This window comes from Xenopus tropicalis, chromosome 1, assembly GCF_000004195.4.
Source record: "Xenopus tropicalis strain Nigerian chromosome 1, UCB_Xtro_10.0, whole genome shotgun sequence".
NCBI classification, from domain to species: domain Eukaryota; kingdom Metazoa; phylum Chordata; class Amphibia; order Anura; family Pipidae; genus Xenopus; species Xenopus tropicalis.
In genome coordinates, this window is record NC_030677.2 from 68,662,732 (window position 1) to 68,683,729 (window position 20,998).

At 37.5% G+C, this 20,998-nt stretch overlaps 1 protein-coding gene across 1 annotated transcript; it reads left to right on the forward strand.

The window, feature by feature from the left end:
* Positions 1-275: 275 nt before the first annotated feature.
* cfi (complement factor I) lies at positions 276-20,721 on the forward strand. Its single transcript, NM_001032337.1, is given in 14 exon segments — positions 276-364; positions 3,924-4,191; positions 6,270-6,423; positions 8,095-8,273; positions 8,688-8,798; positions 9,974-10,081; positions 11,193-11,231; positions 11,597-11,626; positions 14,033-14,068; positions 15,407-15,522; positions 16,104-16,207; positions 18,882-19,165; positions 19,462-19,563; positions 20,399-20,721. Coding segments are annotated over 14 exon segments (1,809 nt in total). The 5' UTR covers positions 276-304; the 3' UTR covers positions 20,617-20,721.
* Positions 20,722-20,998: the final 277 nt, after the last annotated feature.

A 20,998-nucleotide genomic window follows, 5' to 3' on the forward strand; every position in this document is an offset into this window, starting at 1 on the left:
ACAGAGAATTATTTCCAATGCTTGCGAAACATTTCTTGGAAGAAGCAGACGGTTGCTCAAGGGGAGGGATGAATGGCAGAAATTTGATAACTGTTACCTTCCTCTTATCTCTGTGTTCATGAGTTACCGTAAATCAAGGTTTGCACTTCAGCTCAAAGAGTTTACATTCCAAACAGACTTTTGAGCTGTTTCATGTTAGATTTCCAAACAAAGCTCTAGTTAACAATTAAGCCTCAGTTGATCCGCCCCCAAACATCTCACTAAATCTTATGTCTCTGGGCAGTGAGAAACCAGAATCCTCACCATGAAGAAACTCTGCTGTATCTTTATCCTCCTCTGCTTTTTCTATATTAACACATTAACGGTAAGTTAAATATTCATTATTGTCTTACTGTATTATTTATGATTCTTGACACAGATTTCAGTATATTTTGTATTAATTGTTGGAGGCTTCAGTTTATTTGTTTTCCGATGTTTTCCAGAATTACAGATCTTAAAAAAAGCATGTCATGCCTATAAAAACAAATGCTTCAGTGTGAGCAGTTTTCGTCTTATTTTGAAACAATTTGTAACCGGTCCTTATTTTTTATGGTTTTTGAATTATCTTACTTTATATTAAGCAACTCTTCAGTTTGGTTTGGAATTTTCACAGTGATATGATTGCTAGTGTCCAAATTACTCTAGCAACAAGGCAGTGGTTCAAAAAATAAACTAAAATATACATTTAACTGAGACTGAAAAGAAAGATAAGTGATTGCCTTTAAAATTAATCCGGGGCAAATGCCCAGTGTTTTGCCCTATAAACTGTATATCATGTGGGTGAAAGAATGTGTAAGATCACTTCTATGGATTCCATTACCTTAACATCTTATCTGGGTTTATACACGATTTCTTTCTGTGTTTTGTGTACAATTTGTAGCCAAATTTTGCTTCTAGCTGCTATGTAGCCTTTAAACCAATGAATCACTTTCATGTGTGTGCTAATGAGCTGGGGCTTAAAAGCTCCCTGCTTTCCCACTAGAGCCTTTTTGAGCTAAAGGTAGGTGCAATAGGTCTTAATACTCAGTCACATTGTTTTCTAGGGGAATTTATTTTAATTGCGTCACAGACTCAAAGTCATTAGACAGTGTAGGACTCACGTATAATGAGGGGCCTTGATGTGGCACGTGAGCTTACATATTTTGGCCAAAGTGTGGTACTAACACCTCATTTTTTGTAAAAATTATTTTTAAAGGCAAACTAAGCGCTGGCAAACTTTCTCTTTGTATATAATTAATGGCTTTTTATCGTTTATAGCAGCTGGTCAACTCCAGATTGTGGGTTAGACCGAGCGCTGGCACAATAGTGTGTTTCTAGCAGCTGGTCAACACTACAGCGTGGGTTAGACCGAGCGCTGGCGATTTCTTTCTGTGTTATCTGGGTTTATAATTGCTAAAAAAATAAGATAGCTGAAAACAATATTTGCTTAGCTAAGCACATATTCAGTGGTCAGTATGTCAAAATATCCACCCACAGCCAAAGACATAAACCAACAATGTTGCAAAAGAAGGCAGACTGTTTTTCACCCTATTGATGTATATTACTTGGGGGCATCTTTTTTTCAATTAAACCAACGCATTTTTCCTTAAAGGAAGCCAATTTATCATTAACACCTGGCCTGGAAGTGCAAAAAAAACATTCCAAGCTAAGGACATTAAAGGAGCAGGAAAGACTAAGTAAAAACTAAGTAAGCGGTATTAGAAAGGTCTATGTAAATACAGCCATAACCACTCACAGAAAAACTGCACTGAGTCCTCTATCAAAAGAAACACATGATTTCTTGTCTCCTTTTTTGTAAACACCTTCTTGGGTATCTGACTTCCTCTCTCAGGAAGATCCTTCATGCCAGAGTCTACACAGCTCTCTCCTCTCTCCCCTCTCCTGCTCCCCCCTCCCACAAGAAAGCTAAGAACTCACTCACCCCCCTTAGGCATGTGTAATCTGAGCTATAACGTCTAGAGCTACAGCAGGAAGCTATGAAGACCAAGCTAAAATTGCAGCTGCAATCTTAAGCAAACAGAGAAAGCTTCTAGGGCTCTTTACTCAGGTATGGTAATGCTTTCTGCAGAATAAATATTGTGTTCTAGGTGGCACTATTGTGGCTAATCTATTGGCAGTAAAATGTCAAAATGACTTTCCTTCTCCTTTAAGCTCAAACGTTATGATTCTGAAAGCTGTAATACGCTGTTTGCACAGAATATAAACAGGCAGAAACAGCTTTCAATTGCAAATATATATGTCAAAATAACTTTAAAACAAGAATGAATTTTTATTTTAAAAAATCCATTGGAATTACATTATGATTGACAGAGTCCTATAGTAAATATGTGGTACTAACTATGAATAGGAAGCATTTTCCCTTTATATTTACATTTTAAGATATATATCAGTTAATGTTTCTTGCAATCAGTGGCAGATACTCATAGTACTATTCAGACAGCTGACTGGGTCCATCATTCCTTGGAGTCCAGGTGTAGTCAGGGACTGGGCAGGACTGGGTTGGAGGTGGGAGGGATGTGGCATAGTCTGGGGCCCAAAGAAGAATTAATTTGCCCCTGCATATAACTTGTATTTTTTTAACCTGTCGCAATATATTTTTCAGATATTCCATAACTGATTACATTATAGGTGGCAGTGAATGTACAAAGTACAACAAAAGCCTTGTCTGTTTGTAGGATTAGTGGTTGACATTCTGAGATTGAACTAAAGAACTTGTTAGGTGCAAATGTGACCCAATGCACCCTTACTGGGCTGTGATGAGAACAGACTCATTGCATCTTTAATTTTCATAACTCCATATATTTAAAGGAGCACCTTCCAAAAACTCCTTGTTGGGCAAAATCTAGAAAGGTTCTTATTGCTATGTGATGAAGCTTATATATTAAATTTGTATTAGCATTGTAGGGGTTACTAAACTGCATCTACAAACTGGCCAACGAAGAGGGTCTCAAAGCCATGGATAAAGCAGTTTGGGTAAAAGCATATATACACAGGGACCACCACTGGACAAATGTATTTGAAAACAGTAACCCATAGCAACCAATTAGATTTCATCTGTGTAATGCAAATAAAATAATGAAAGCAAATATCTGATTGGTTGCTATGGGTTACACTGGCGCAATGTTCCCTGTAATTCCTTCTCGGCTCTGTGCACACATGTTAAACTTGCCTGTGCATTGATCTGATTTTACACAACATTCCTTGTGCTTACCACAATATGTTGTGTGCTCTGGCCCCAAAATATGGGTGCACTACTGCAAAGCGTAGAGGGAACATTGCACTGAAGCCAATTTTCCCAGTACTGTGTTAATTAAAAGAGCCTCACAGTGTTGCTGTGCAATTTGGTTTGTATGCCACACTATATGACAAGGTACTGTATGTGTTAACTGATGGCATGTTTTTGCCATGTATTGCTACTAAAAATTGTATTTTCAAAAAAGCTACTTTTAACAAACAAAAGATAGCCATTTCAGAACTAAGCAAGAGCAAGCAAGAAAAATGGCACAAATGATGTTGGGATAGTTGAAGGTATATGCAAGAACTAGAAGATTTCAACTCAGTTTGGCCCTTTTAAACTTAATTGGCTGCCTGTTGCGTCAGCTATTGGAGTTACAACTAGAAAGGGGTTTGATCTTTCTTTTTGTGTAATCTCTGACGCAGCAGGGCCTGTGTGTGACCGTGGGCCTGAAGGTATGGATTGCAAGGGAATATAATCACATTTGGCCAGTGTATGGAGGGCAAGCTGGTGAATCTCATTTATCTATTGCTTATCTGCATATGATGCTTTCATTAAGCTTCCTCAGGCATCTTTAAGTAAAAGTACAACAAAATGCCTGGTAATCTGCAAAACTCACTTACTACTTTTCTGCAATTCACTTTTACAGAGCTCATTTCCTGGGGCAGAAGATGTGAGACCGAATAAATGTGAATTCACTTCCCTCTCCTGCCATAAAGTCTTCTGTGCTCCGTGGCAGAGGTGTGTGGCCGGGGTATGTCGCTGTAAGCTACCATATCAGTGCCCACGGAATGCAACTACTGAAGTCTGCACAGAGGGGAAAAGGAAACTGCAAACCTACTGTCAGCAAAAAAGTGTTGAATGTTCAAATCCTTCAAATGTCAAATACAGATTTTCCTCAGAAGCTCCTTGCACTGGTGAGTTTGTTATTGTCTTTTTTATATATATTTTGAGAGCAGTTGAGCTTGAAGAAGGCACATGGTCATCATGTTTATATTTACACAAAAAGTTTATATGAGGGGGAAACAAAGTCCCTCCTGTCTCCAAAAGGACAACTGGTCTAGTCCTTTGGTTAATTTTTTTTTTTACAAACAGTATGATTAACAATAACTTGTATTTTCACACCAGTCCAGACCTCTCCTGAAACTATTTAATGTATATGTGAGTACAACTGCTTCAGGAATTCAGGACTTCACAATTCTCACTATAAAAAGACTCTTTTTTTGCACTTAGACATGAAAACGTCTTACTTCTAATCTCCTTTGTAAAATGCTACTGGTAAATAAAAAAAAAACAGAGAGCTTATCATAGGGGAGGCCTTATATACAGTATTTATACATAGTGATCATATGCCCCATTAATTGCCTCTTCTCTAATGTGAACAATTCCAGCTTGGTAGCCTTTCTCCAGAACTGAGAGTTTCCAAACCCATATTAGCTCAGTTGCTACATTTATCTTTTTCATTTATGTTCCTTTTAAACAATGGAGACTGAAACTGAACTGCATATTGTTTTTGGGTCTTATCAGTGATTTGTAAAAGGAAGAAAATACATATTCCTTCCATTAATTTACCCCTTTTAATAAGGATGGTACTGCTAGTTTACGAAAGCAGTGTAATGTGCAAAATTCATGAGCAAATCTCCCATTTTGTAAACACAATATAGTGTTTTCACAGAACTCCAGAGTAGTAGTTTGGCCCAGTGCAACATTCATTTAATACACCAATATGCTTGTAAAATATTATCCATTTTGGTAAAGTGCACTAAAGATGTGGAACATTATTTCCCCTGCATATATGTTTGAATGGTATCAATCGCATGGCTTTAAGGTTCAACACAGTTTTGGCTATTGAAACAACCCATGAAGACACTGGTTCACAAACTGGCTGGCCTCACTGGAGGGTTTTGGATTAGTGTCATGGGGGCTCAGTCTGAAGGGTAAGGGTTGGGAATTAAGGGAAAATGGCTTTTTCCATGTAGATATACGTGACTTGATATTAGGTGTGAATATGTATTTGTGTTCTAGATAAACGTGAAACTATAATTCAATTATTGATGCATTAAAATTTTCTTATATGTGCAGTTATTTCATGAGTTAATGCTCTACCCCAAAGATTGTACTTTCAAAAGGGACTTGAACCAAAAAGGTTTGTCAACCACTGCACTATGAGGACCATGGAATTACTACCAGGTGTAATTTCAAGGTTTCCTTGCATCAATGGCTGTGCTTGTAAATAAAGGCAAGGGCACACGGAGCGTAGATCTGCTTTTGTCAGCCCTGTGTTTTTCCGTCAGGCTGAGAGAAGTGGATCTGCTCAGTGTGCATGCACTGAAAATGACAGTATTTGCCTCAGTGCAGGCACATGCAGCAGAGTGTAGGTCCGTCCGAAAACACCTGCAATCTCATTTTACAGGCGGACCAACGCTCCACTCTACTGCATGTGTCTGTGGTGAGGCAGATACTGTTGTTTTCAGTGAAGACACACAGCGCGGATCCCTATCAGCCTGATGGAAGACTGAAGGGAAACATTAGTTCTCGCCACAAGCTCTAGAGTAGCCACATAGAACCAGTTTAATCCTTGAGCAAGATCTCTCTCAATATACAACTAGTACCTTTAAGACAAACAAATGTCAGTTTGTAAAGCAAACAAGAGGTGGGGGGAGAGTATTAGGAAAGCAAAACAGCTCTTGATAATAAAGGATTCAGTAATTAGAAAGGTGAAAAGGAAGTTCAGTTGCCAAGACCCTAAATGCAAAATAGTGTATTGTTTTTGACTGGTTCAGCATTTAGTAGATGAAAGGGAGCTGCTCAGGAAGACCTGTGCTTTGAGTTTGGGAATAGCGTATGGCTATAATTATATGCTTAATATTTATACACAATTTTTAAACACACAGCTTTTTATTAGATCATTATTCCCTCCAATATGTAATATATCTAATGCTTACAGTATTTGTCTTCATTTCAATCCAAAAATATCCTCTCTCTCTCTTTCTAGATACATTTTCAGTAAGATTAACAGGGAGCGAAGAAACAAGCAAAGGAATCATAAAAGTGAAATTACCTACACTAGAAAAGGAATTGTTTATATGTGCAAAACAATGGAGTCTGAGGGAAGCCAATGTTGTTTGCAAACAGCTTGGATTTCCCAGGTAGGTAATATTATCATGATTTATTTTTGTGCTGCAATTTTTTTAATAGGATTATTTTAAACTGATTCCAATGCTGTCATGTGAGAGCATGTGTTCGGTGTTGGAGTGCTGAATATTGCTTTTCTATATGTTATCTCCTTTTTTATTTTACTGTAGTATAATAGCTTTAAAAGCACATAGCTCAAGTCATTAATGCAATGTATGTTTTTGATTAAAGGACAAGGAAAGGCAAAGTCACTTGGGGGTGCCCCAAGTGACTTTAATCTCTTACCTTGTACCCTGGGCTGGTGCCCCTGTTAGGAGAAAACAGCACCAGCCCGGGGTACCTGTAGCGAGCGCTTCCTCTTTCCGGCTTCGTTTCGCTAAGACTAACACAATAGGCACATGCGCAGTAGAGTGAAAAGCCAACTTCTCTGTTAAAGTTCGGCTTTTTCACTCTACTGCGCATGCGTGCGCACGCGGACAAGGAAGAAGGAAGCGCTACAGGTACCCCGGGCGGTAAAAGGTAGGCGATTAAAGTCACTTGGGGGTGCCTAACATTTTGGCACCCCCAAGTGACTTTGCCTTTCCTTCTTCTTTAATGTATCATATTTGCAAACCCCTTGAAGGGGTTGTCAGCCTTTCAATTCATTTTAAAGGAACGATAACCCCAACAAATTAAAATGTTTAAAAGTACTTACAATTTAAAAAATTTGGGGAATGTGGTGCGAGACAAGTGGGCCTTTAGCCAGTTAAAATGGGGCTATGCCCAAATTAACAGTAACGAACCAGGGTCATGTTCAGCACCATAGTGCTGTGCAACCAACCTGTAATTCTGAAATTAAAATGTACCAAACACTCATTTTTATCTATGTAACCTGTTTTATTTAAGTGTTGTATTTTATTTTATTTTACTGTTACAATAAAAGAAAAATAAACCTTTAAAAATAGTACTTACAATATAATGTACTGTTGCCCTGCACTGGTAAAAGCTGTGTGTTTGCCTTAGAAACACTACTATAGTTTATATAAACACAACTGCTGTGTAGCCATGGGGGCAGCCATCCAAAGGAGAAAAGGCACAGGTTACATAGCAGTTAATAGATAAAACACCATTATATTCTACAGACCTGTGCTTTTCTCCTTTTGTCCTGCTTGAATGCCTGCCCCAAATTAAAAGCATACACAGCATTTTAGTTAAATAAATATAGTAGTCTTTCTGTAACAAACACACATTTTACCAGTGCAACTGTTACTGTTACTGTTCCTGTGTGGTAGAGTGCATTTCTGAGACAATATGCAATTGGTCTTCATTTTTTGTTAATTGTGGTTTTTGAATTGTTTAGCTTTTTGTTGAGCAGCTGTCTAGTTTAGAATTGTAGCCGTTATCTGATTGCTAGGGTCCAGATGAATAACACTGAATTATAAATAGGAGAAGGTCTTAACAGAAACATAAGTAATAAAAAGTTTCAATAACGAAAATGCAGCCGCAAAGACATTCTACAACATACTGAAGGGCCCATTTACTAAAGGTTGTAGGACTTTTGCTGTAGCCGAAGCAGGCCCTTCAACTGATCAAGGCCCATTTGCAATTCCAGGTTTTCTCTGAAATGACAAAATGATAGCACAAAAATCATCATTTGTTTTATGCAATTAATATGTAACATGAACAGTAATCTTGTTTCTTGATAGAGGCGCTGATGCACCAGCATCAAACAAAGATCTCCCAGTAGTAACAAAGGTGTCCCCAGAAGTACATTGCCTTCAAGCAACTTGTCGAGGACTAGAGAATAGCTTGGCCGAATGTGCTCTAAGGAAGTTACCTGTGGAGAAGCAGGTTGCTGAAGTAAAGTGTTATACAGAAAACAGAGGTTTGCGGTTAATATTTTCTATTGTTGATTAGTCACATAGTTCATTCACACAAATATCCTGTAGTTATAACTTAACATTCTATTACATGATAGTTAGCAATGAATATCCCTCCTCCCATCTCTCATACAAAATTATAAACATAAATTTTTTCAGTTAATCTTTATTTGTTGTACTTTTATTTTACAATTACCCCACATGCAGTTTAACCTTCAGTGCCATCAGCAAGTAGGACAGTTGATTACACAGCTACATGCTTTTTCCAGCTACACAAGACGATGTACATTTACAATCTACAGTGCTGCCATTTTGCTATTTGTGTCCTAGATTCTGAAATATATGGTGTTTAAAGAGTTAATGATAAACAATGTATAATCATGCAAAAAATGCAATCAGAGAATTTACTTTTATAACAGATTGTGGCTCTGGTGAGTTTAAATGTTCAAATGGCAAGTGCGTTCCCTCAGAACTGGCCTGTGATAGTGAAAATGATTGTGGAGATCTCAGTGATGAACTATGCTGCAAAGGTAAGCCTGGAAATCCATATGTGCTTACAATTATTTTCTCAAACATTCTCTTGGACTATGTACACAAATGTTTTGTACAAAGAATCATCAAACAGATTAAACTTATCTTATAAACCTAAAGAACAAGACCTGGGTGCCTATAGAGTAGCACATGAATTCTTTATATGATGCATGACATAATTGCCGAAGGTTTGTGGTTTTATACCTTGGAGTTGTGGTCAGCCAGTTGTGGCTAGTTATTGTACATTCCAAACAAAACAGCAGCCAGTCAGATATACCTGCTGACAACTGTTATGAAATACATTGGCTTAACTACAAATGAAGCATACCCTGCAGCCACGGGGGAGAGTGGGGCTGGGTCTGCTCCCTCTGTAGGGCGGCCCAAGGGTGATCCGCAATGTATATTAAATTATGGGTCAATCTTGTTTTTTGAGTGCCATGGGTGACTCATGATTACTGTTGGGGAGGGCCAGGCAAAAAATTTTGCAGGGAAGCACAGGCTTCCTTAGGTATATAAACTATATGAAATATATCAACTAGTAAGGTTACAATGTGAATTAAGCTTTAAATATATTTATAAAGAAACAAAACATTAATGGGGAGGTTTTGGCAGATCAGGGAAGTGTCTGGGCATAACTGGGCATGGCATAGAGTAGACTGAGAGCATGGCCTAGAATGTCCAATTTTTACTTTAAATGTGGTAAGTATTAAATACTACTGCTACTAAAAACTTAAATGAATACCAGGACTTTGGTTCTCCTTAAACAGTATCATTGTGGTGCCTATGGTATCTATCCAAAGTTTGTTTCTGTGGCAGATGACATGCCTGTGAGCGCATGCATGGGGTGGGTATTAATGTGATTTTCTCTGCTTATGTATTTCTGCCAGTAGAAAAAATACATGTACAATACTAGACTTAGATGGTGCTTCCACAACAATCTTTGTTGGTATACCAGTAATTGAATTTACATTCACACATGGTATGTTCGCAGGAAGAAAACGTGTGCTGACTGTTGGCAGATGTTTTTTACAGGCATCATGGGTACAGTTTCCCCCAATCCTTTCCTTCCTTTAGCTTGTCGGCTGATTGGATGCAAGTGGTGGGTTTACTAGTTAAGTTACTGTATGAAAAAAGAGACTTGGATGCTGCAACACTATTTTGTTACATTTTTCAGATTGCAGTGCTGGCTTCCATTGTAAATCTGATACCTGCATCCCAGAGAGGTATAAGTGCAATGGAGAACTTGACTGTATTAGTGAAGAAGATGAATCAAATTGTGAAGGTGAGTTTAAATGGAGGTGATTAAGGTCAGATTATTTTTGTGCTAGTGTCACTTGGAGACCAAAAACATTTAAACCACTTACATAAGCTGCAACTAACTTTCTGCATAATTTTCCTTGTTAAAATCCTACTAAGAACTCCTACTTATCTGTAAGCATAAGAAACCAGCAGTAAATAAAGGGTTTGAGGGGTGTGTTTATATAAAACTTACAGTATTATCAATCTTTAGAGCGCTTCTTCAACAGCAGAGTTGCACCACTCCTACTCCATGTCTTTTCAGCATTGACATGGTTCCAATCTGTATAAGAACACACATACAAGAGCTCATTTAGGTCCAGCTGGAAGGGTGCAAAGCTCAAAAAGCTTTCCCCATCCCAGCCCCTACCTGCCCACTAATTTGCACAACATTTAGACATGCAAGTTAGGGTGCATCTATGGCAGTTTGAAAGTCAGGGCTGGAGCTAGGAGTAGGCAGAAGAGGCACATGTCTGGAGTGCGTCTTCTGCCTGGCTGCCCCTAGTTTGTAGCTCCTGGAGAGAATTTATACACCACTAACAGCGCAGGGGGGGGGGAGGGGGCAGGGTAATGAGAGTGCTTTTCCTTAGGTGCCAAGGACTTGGTCGCCACGATTTTTTTTTAAATACCCAGCCTTGGTGACTAAAAACCCAGTCTTGGCAATTAATCAGGGCGACAAGTTGCTGCAACTGTATGTTGGAAGTCGCTGTTATGTTATGCCATGACTGGATTTTTTTAAAAACACAGCGACTAATCATCTCATCTGTCTTTGCCCTTAGTGCTCTAGCCCTAGCATTCAGGGCCTTTATAAATGAGGCCCTGAAAATAGAATAAAAATGAAAAAATGAAAATAGAATTAAGTTGGGAAAAGTAATGAAAAAGTCCAAATAGCAGTAAATATACAATATACAAAACTTTAACCCCAGTCTATGGGTTGTAGATTTTAACCAATAAATTAACCGAAGAGTGAGAACAGTCAAAAAATCCAGGCAGCAGTGAAGCAGTTATTGAATAAAAATATAACTTTTATTAGGACATATAAAGCCTTGCATGTTTTGGGGCACTATCTCATAGCCTTTTTTTGTATATTCCTTTAGTCGAACAAGAACCTAAATCAGAAAAACAAGAAGAGGAAGGTATGTTTATGAATCTTTATTTATTTCATAATATATTACATTATTTGTAAATAGTTTTCCCAGATGTCTTCTAAGCATCTGATAACCCTGTCTAGCAAGTGGTTTATCAGATTGGTCTGAGTCATTTTGCTCTCCCCTTGCTATCAGTTTATTTCTCTCTCTTAAAATGTGTAATGTCATTCTCCCTAACACTATTATTAAATCAGAGCATTACCTCTCTATAACAGTTGGTTGACCCCATAAAATGACATATCTAGAGAATAACTTTTCTGATTAACCTGGATATTATGAAACCCTTTGGGCATCTCCTAAAAAAAGGTAGTTTTTAAGCTTGTCCTTTTTTTGTTTTATTATTTCATGTGTAGGACAAGAATCCAAGGCAATTCAAAATGAAGGTAATTTTGTTTTTGAATAATAATTTTGTTAAATAAAAAATGTCAATTGTTGTAGCTGTTTTAGGGCAAGGGCACATGCCTATGCCTAAATAATCTTCTATTTGTGCCTGCACCCAGAAGCATTGAATCTGCCCAGGTGCAGGAACAAGTAGCCAATATCCACCAACAAATGCGAGACTTGGGGGCACATTTACTAAAATTTGTTTTTTTCTGGCCGTGAAAGTCATATGAACTCGACATAGTATAAATTCAAATTCAACTCGATCATTGCTGTATTTATAAAATGTCACGATAATGCTTAAATTGTTTGAATGAAGATTTCGTGTTTACATTAGAAAATCCTGATTTTTTAGGGTTGAAAGTATTGTTAAAACACGAAAAACAAGTTTAAACGGATGTTTGTTTCCATGAATCCTTTTTATTTTTCCCAAGCAGGAATTGCTCCAGCAGCCATTTTAAAGGGGACCCGTCACCCACACATAAAAAATTGTATAATATAAGTCCTTCGAAGATTAAACATGAAACCCAAATTTTTAATTAAATCATCTATACCTGTTATAAATGTATTTAAAAATCTGAGCTGTCAATCATATATTGCCTGCCCTGCCTCTATTCCTGCGGCATAGAGGCAGGGCAGGCAATATATGATTGACAGCTTAGATTTTTAATAACAATTACTTTTCATTCAGCACTTCCTATACATCAGATAGATGGCAAATACATAAGATTTTGGAGTGATACAATTCTTGCCTTAATATCAGTGCACACAAAATGGTGCCGGCCTGCTGGCTGTGACTACTAATTCCAAGACTAAAGGGAAAATAAATTCAATAATTGAAATAGTGTAAGCAAAGTTTATTTTGCTCTACTAACATGATTCAAACGGATTTGGAATTATTTCTTAGAAAACAAAAATTTCTTTAAGTTTCAATTGAAACTGGGTGAAACTGAAAACAATGATGGGATTAATTTCCCCTTGAAAGGTGTGAAATAGAAAACAAAGAGGGAATTAAAGGAACAGTAACATCAAAAAATTAAAGTGTTTTAAAGTAATTAAAATATAATGTGCTGTTGCTCTGCAAAAAACTGGTGTTTTTGCTACAGAAAAGCTACTATATAAATAAGCTGCTGTGTAGCCATGGGGGCAGCCATTCAAGCTGGAGAAAAGAAGAAAAGGCACAGGTTACATAGCAGATAACTAGTAGATAAGCCCCATATAATGGGGGTTTATCTGTTATCTGCTAAGTAACCTGTGCCTTTTCTCCTTTGAATGGCTGTCCCCATGGCTACACAGCAGCTTACTTATATACAGTAAACTATAGTAGTCTTTCTGAGGCAAACACATGAGTTGTAGCAATGCAGGGCAACAGTACATTATATTGTTATTACTTTTATACACTTTCATTTTTTGGTGTTACTGTTCCTTTAAGTTCCCCTTGAAGCTGGGTGAAACAGAAAACAATTAGGGGATTAAAATGTCCTTGAAAATGTGTCAAGGACAGGCTGTCACTGAATATTCTATTCCTCTAGTATTCTAAGCCTCCATAGGACTCAATGGTACTCGGCAGATCAAACCTGTCAAATTTTTTTCTTACAAAACAAAAGTTAAACGAAAAATTAATAAATCACAAATTATGGGAGTCATTTTCGAAAAACTCAAATTTTGGGGGGAACAATAACAAATAAATCAAGTTCTGGCAAAAACCCATTCATAAATCTCAAAATTATCTAGAAGTAAGAAAAAATCTGACTTTATCTCAAAATTGCTTAGTAAATGTGCCCCTTGGTGTTGGCGGATATCGGCTGTGTGTGTATACACCCGGGCAGGTTCAGTGCTAGAAGATTTTTTAAGAGTAGGGGCAGATTGTCAGCCTGCGTCCTTATATTTGTGAAACTCAATTAACATTCATTGTTGCTGATTCATAAACTGGCCACATGCTATGTGATCCTTTTGTTCAGTTTGGATCTGGATCTGTTAAAATTCTGGCCAAAGTAATGCTATGACTATGCTATAACAACTACATACACCGATCAAATCTGCTTTAGGGTTTTATTTAAGCCATTTTTTTGCCAAAAATTTTTTTTTTGGCCTAGCAAATAAACAACTGATATGGCAAGTCCCTGGCCCCTTAAATGTTTAGTAGTACAACAAATAACCAAATGAGAAAGATCAGGTAGGAGGTAATTCTGGTGATATTGTTAGTTGAAATCCATCATTTCTGGATGTATTGTTGGCGAAAGTGACATTAAGGAGTGATCTGCATTTCTATGGTTAAAGCTGCAAATTTTCACTTGCATTGTGGCACTTTTTAGCCAACCTCACCCTAACAGTAATAGTTTTTATGCTACAAATTTGTGTATTTTTGGAATCTTTTTTTTACTGGGTTTCCTTATTTGCTTCTACAGAGACAGGAAACATTGTCAACTATGACATGGACGCAGGTAAATATTCTGACAGACTACATCAGTAATACAAAACAACATAAAGAGGATTTCCATTCATTTATTTTCCTTCCATGTATAAACATAGGATCAGCCTGTTTAATTATAAAGTAGGTAATAAGATTTAGTATTTGGAATGCTTGGCACCCGGGGGTTTTCCTGATAAAGGACATTTTATAATCATTGTGATAATCATACCTTAAGGGGCTGATTTACTAAGACACAAATTCGAATCCGAATTGGAAAAATTCCGATTGGAAAACGAACATTTTGCGACTTTTTCGTATTTTTTGCGTTATTTTCGGCGCCTTTACGACTTTTCGGAAATTGTCGCGACTTTTTCGTTACCAATATGATTTTTGCGAAAAAACGCGAGTTTTTCGTAGCCATTACGATTCGCTCGTATCTTGTCGCGACTTTTTCGTATTGAGCGCTCGTAAGCGGCGGGCAAAACTTTCAGACTTAGCATGATTTTGGAAGCCTCCCATAGGACTCAATGGCACCCTGCAGCTCCAACCTGGCCCAAGAAAAGTCACCATACTGAAACTTGAATGAATCCGAATGCTACGAAAAAATCGCAACTTTTTGTGCAACTTTCGGAATGGCTACGAAAAAGGCGCGACTTTTCGCACAAGTTTTAACGCTACGAAAAAATCGCCAGATTTTGCGCAACATTCGGAATGGCAACGAAAAAGTCACGATAATTTTCCGAAAAAATCGGCAAATACCGATCATTACGAAAAAAACGCAATCGGACGCATTCGGCCGGTTCGTGAGTAAGTAAATGGGCCCCTTAGTCTACTAAAAAAAAATATTTAAACATTAATTAAACCCAATAGGATAGTTTTGCCTCCAATATGGATTAATTATATCTTAGCTGGGATCAAGTACAAGATACTGTTTTATTATTACAGAGAAAAAGGAAAGTGTTTTTAAAAATTAGAATGATTTGCTTAAATTCTATGGGAGATGGGCTTCCCATCATTCTGAGCTTTCTGGATAATGGGTTTCTGGATATGGGATCCTATACCACTACTACTGTCTACAAAGAATTTCATGGTATGGCAAACCACTATGGAAGCACCAAATTATACATATAAATGCAGTTATTTACAGAGGGCATTTTACTTATAAAAAGTATATATTTTCACTATACGAATGAAAAAAGGGCATTCCTGATTACTGAATCAAGATAACAGTTGTTATTAAGTTACTAATAGTGCAGTTTGTGTCAGTGAGCCAAGATAATATTTTTGGGACTAAATATAAAATATATCATTTAGATTAATGTGTTTTTGTTTGTATCACTAATTATACATATTTATCATTTAAATAAAGAGAGGAGGCTCGTGATGAAAAGTCTTCCAGAATTAAGCTGCGGGGTTCCACCACCAGCAGCCCCTACGAAAATAACTCGCAAGAAAAGAGTAATAGGAGGAACAAATGCTGTAAAGGTAATAATGTCACCCTTGCATCAGTATAAGGGCAAAATGGCAGAGAACTGATGGATTATGGAAGGTGTTAAACATAAATCTACTTATAATTATTAATACAGATTGCCTCATGCAGTCCAAACATAAAAAGGCAATACACATTGCATTTGTAACAATATATGATATATTTTTCTTTTGATATAATTTCCCTTGAAGCTAAAGGCACATGGGGGTTTTGATCTTCCTATCCCTGTCAAAGAAAAATGCTGTTTGCTAAACACCCTTTAAAGCACACTTCCCTGCCTGCAGCTATTTGCCCTTTAAATGAATGGAAAATACATAGCCTATGGCTGACCCTTGGGCTGTCAGACAAAGAATGCGTGGTACTGTCATTGCCACAGATCTATGCCTAACAGTATGCAGTAGTCAGAGTGTTTACCATCCATTTACATGGGAAGTGACTTCAGGTAGGGAAGGGTGTTTCGGCCGTGTGGTGGACAAAGCGTTAATTTTGCCATAGCCACTATCAGATCTGATTAGTTTTGTCTGTAGTTAAAGCAGCAAATAATTATATATATTCTTTGTCAACCTTATTCTTCTAGAATCAGTTTCCATGGCAAGTAGCAATCAAAGATGGCACATCTGTAAACTGTGGAGGGATTTATATTGGAGGCTGCTGGGTACTGACAGCAGCTCACTGTGTCAGGTATGTTTAAGTATGTCACATGTACAGTAATAAAGGAATAAACCCTTCCTTTCTCTGGCAGCTTACTTCTTGTCAAATAATGCTGTTAGTACATAGGGGTCCTATCCTCATCAAGGCTCTCGCCACTGGAAGTCAGGTTTCTATTTTCTAAAAGCAACAGAGGACACAGAGACCTGAATATTTTGTGTAACCACCTAGGATGTCCACAAAAACAAATAGTCATGATATTAGGTTTGTAAACAAATTCAGGAACCAGATTGGGGTTCTTGAGGGATGCACCTATCATTAAAACCTAGAATATTTTACTGGGTGAAAAAAAATTAAGAGCACACAGGTAAATTAGTAGCCAACGATAAATCTTCACTATTGTGGGCAATTAATCACCCCAACATGCCATCCCACCAGCAACTTCGGGCTACCAAAGCGATGCGTATACCATCCCACCGGTGATTTACATTCTTGCTGGTGGGATGGCATGTTGGGGAGATTAGACGCCTGCAATAGTGAAGATTTATCGCGGGCAACTAATCTTCCCGTCTGCCACTGCCCTTAACTGATCTGTGGGATAAAATGGGACTTAAACCAAGAAGATAACAGAGGAAGATGGCGGCACTCAACATTCTGTCGCCACCATGGCAAAAAAAAAATATATATATATATATATATATACTGTCGATAGTTTTGTTTAGATATTCATGCCGTGAGTGCTTTCTATAGACTGTATGGATTTTGTGGGTCAGCACGCAGCACGCAGCACGCAGTTTGTGGGACTGGTGAGTGCCGATTTTTGCGAAGTTATATATATAAATTATATATATATATAAATATATATACAGTATATATATATATATATATCAGTCCTGATGGTGTCTGCACTCCAAGGCTTTAATATTCTGTGGGGTGCACAGCCAAAATCTAAGTATTTAGCATGAAATAATCCATGGCCGGCACACCCTTAAAATTCAAAAACATTTTTTTATTGAAAACTCATTGTTTTAAAAACCAACGTTTCGGTCCATCCTTGATAAAGGTCCTAATGAGGACAGAAACGTTGGTTTTTAAAACAATGAGTTTTCAATAAAAATTTTTTTTTGAATTTTAAGGGTGTGCCGGCCATGGATTATTTCATGCTATATATATATATATATATATATATATATATATATACATACACCAAAAGGATTATTAGGAACACCTGTTCAATTTCTCATTAATGCAATTATCTAATTAACCAATCACATGGCAGTTGCTTTAATGCATTTAGGGGTGTGGTCCTGGTCAAGAAAGGTGATTTAAGCAATTTTGAGCGTGGCATGGTTGTTGGTGCCAGACGGGCCGGTCCGAGTATTTCACAATCTGCTCAGTTACTGGGATTTTCACGCACAACCATTTCTAGGGTTTACAAAGAATGGCGTGAAAAGGGAAAAACATCCAGTATGTGGCAGTCCTGTGGGCGAAAATGCCTTGTTGATGCTAGAGGTCAGAGGAGAATGGGCCGACTGATTCAAGATGATAGAAGAGCAACTTTGACTGAAATAACCACTCGTTACAACCGAGGTATGCAGCAAAGCATTTGTGAAGCCACAACACGCACAACCTGAGGCGGATGGGCTACAACAGCAGAAGACCCCACCGGGTACCACTCATCTCCACTACAAACAGGAAAAAGAGGCTACAATTTGCACGAGCTCACCAAAATTGGACAGTTGAAGACTGGAAAAATGTTGCCTGGTCTGATGAGTCTCGATTTCTGTTGAGACATTGAAATGGTAGCGTCAGCATTTGGCGCAAACAGAATGAGAAGATGGATCCATCATGCCTTGTTACCACTGTGCAGGCTGGTGGTGTAATGGTGTGGGGGATGTTTTCTTGGCACACTTTAGGCCCCTTAGTGCCAATTGGGCATCGTTTAAATGCCACGGCCTACCTGAGCATTGTTTTTGACCATGTCCATCCCTTTATGACCACCATGTACCCATCCTCTGATGGCTACTTCCAGCAGGATAATGCACCATGTCACAAAGCTCGAATCATTTCAAATTGGTTTCTTGAACATGACAATGAGTTCACTGTACTAAAATGGCCCCCACAGTCACCAGATCTCAACCCAATAGAGCATCTTTGGGATGTGGTATATATATAGCAAGACAGTGAGCCGCACACACAGGGACTTAGTTAGAAAGCAAAAAATTTATTAAAAGAAAAAATGGATTTTTTTCTATTAATACATTTTTTGCTTTCTAACTAAGTCCCTGTGTGTGCGGCTCACTGTCTTGCTATATACATGTTTTTTGCAAGCACCCGGGGCAGTTGACTATTATTAGGGTGTGCTCTGTCTTTTTCTATATATATATATATATATATATATATATATATATATATATATATATATATATATATATATATATATATATATACTGTGTATAATAGCATGTTAAAGTAAATGATTTAAATTTATTTTTAATTCAATTAAAGGATTTCCATTGTGCTTTGTGTATAAATAAACATATAGTTTGCTGGAATGCTACCTTCCATTGTGAAGACCCCTAATATGTTAACAATAATTGCAGGATCAAATGCCTGAAGTTCTTTTTACACATTTTTAGAACTGCTGAACAGAATCTATATGTTTAACTTATGTTAAAAAAATATATCCTTCTATATTTTTTTGCAGGGCTAACCAACCCCAAAGATATCTCATCATACTTGAACTGCTGGATCGACTGTCTTATGACAAAGACATAGACAGTTTCCCAGTTAAAAGTGTCATAGTTCATGAGTCGTACAACCCCAATACATATGAAAATGACATTGCCTTGTTGGAAGTAAAGAACATATACAGTAATCCAAAGTGCATGCAGACTGACAATAACATGGTGCCTGCCTGCGTCCCCTGGTCACCATTTCAGTTTAGGGCAGGGGACACATGCACAGTTTCTGGATGGGGACGGGAAAAAGGTAAAGTGTTTCATTTCTTTCTTCTTTTTAAAATGTCACTATTGCCAAAATGTACACACCTAGGCTACTCGTGCCTGAAATAGGCTTGGTTAGACAGTTGCCGAGGAATCATTTTGCCATTGACCCTGACAAACTCATAAGCTTTTTTTACAATTCTGGTTTGAGAGAGATAGCAAAACATTTTTTTTTTTTAAAATGTCCCTTTAATAGTGAATTGGTCCCACTGTCTTAAAGTATTAGCATTTATATTTTTACAACAGAGTTAATATGGTTATTTATGTATGTTTTTATTTTAGGAATGTCCAGGGTGTTTCACCTGAAATGGGGCCACATTAACCTAATGAATAATTGTTCAGAAGTTTATAAGGAGCGTTTCCTTGACAAAATGGAATGTGCAGGTAAAGTTGGTGGTTTAGGTACTTTTAAATAAGAACATACCCAGGTTTGCACATGTAACTCATGAATACCCCACCCTAGTGGGACCTAGAAATATAAAATATACAGCTTTGGCACTTTGTAACTTAAAGGGCATCTAAACCCCACACACAAAAATTTAATCAGTGAACAGCCTCTGAAATCTTTAAAAACCTGGCAGTCCGGTTGTTCAATGGTTAATAGTAATGCTGCAGCATCCCCTTAATCACTTAGATTTCCTTCTCCTCCCTGCCCTAGTGGCCTTACAATTAAGGTTCTGATTACAGTTACAAACACCATGGTCAGTTTTATTAGAAGCCTTGCTCAGGGGCAGGGTAGGAAAAAGGCACATGCCTAGGGTGCAACTATGATTGCACTCGTTAGTTAGTTACAATTTCAGATTTTGTCCTGTTTAATGCAAGAAACAAAAACCATACATATTTTCTAAATGAAACAATAGGCAAAAAGTATGTTCAGCATAAGTAGTACTGCACTGCGCCATTGCAAACAGCTTTGTATATGGATTTTAAAGTTTTTATATCTAAATTCATTTTGATGAACTGTGTGGCAGATGCTGGGCCAGAAAAAGTTATATGTTCAGCACAAGCCATAGTCAATGCACTGATGCTGAAAAAAGGGAGGTATACTGCCCCTTTAAGGGAAGTATAAATCTGGTCTTTTCCTTCTTGCTTTTCAAATTAACTCTGAAATCCATCACCTATAATAACCTATCTCCTACACGTCACCTATTATTATTTCTTTAACTTGTAAAGTGCAATACAAATGTGTAAATCCTAATCTTTACTTTCCTTTCTTTAGGAACTTATGATGGCTCCATCGATGCATGCAAGGGTGACTCTGGGGGGCCCTTGGTGTGCTATGATGTAAACAACGTTGCTTATGTTTGGGGCATTGTTAGCTGGGGAGAAAACTGTGGAGTTCCTGGTTTCCCTGGTGTATACACTAAAGTTGCTCACTACTATGAATGGATTTCACATCAGGTGGGAAGATCCCTTATCTCAAAGTACAATGTCTGAGATGCTGTCATCATTATTTGCTACTATGCACTGGGAGGATTGATTTCATCATTATCGTTCATAATTTTTTACTGCACGTGCAAAGAATAAAAATATTGTTCGCTGTTCCATCTCAACTGTAGCTTTGATTCAAAATATGAATGTTTTAAACATACAGACATAATGGCACAACAAGTTTAAACATCTTCAGCTTCTATCATGCATCAATGCAAATCTATTCCAACTGAGCCTAACAAAGGAAACTTTCATTAGCAAGTTTAATATAGATACAGTATACAGTACAGCCCAACCTGATTCCTGACCTTAATATAAGGGTCTGTGCCTTCTGACTGGTTATTTCAGTTTTTATTTAAAAAAAATGAAATCTGAAAATAATACAGTT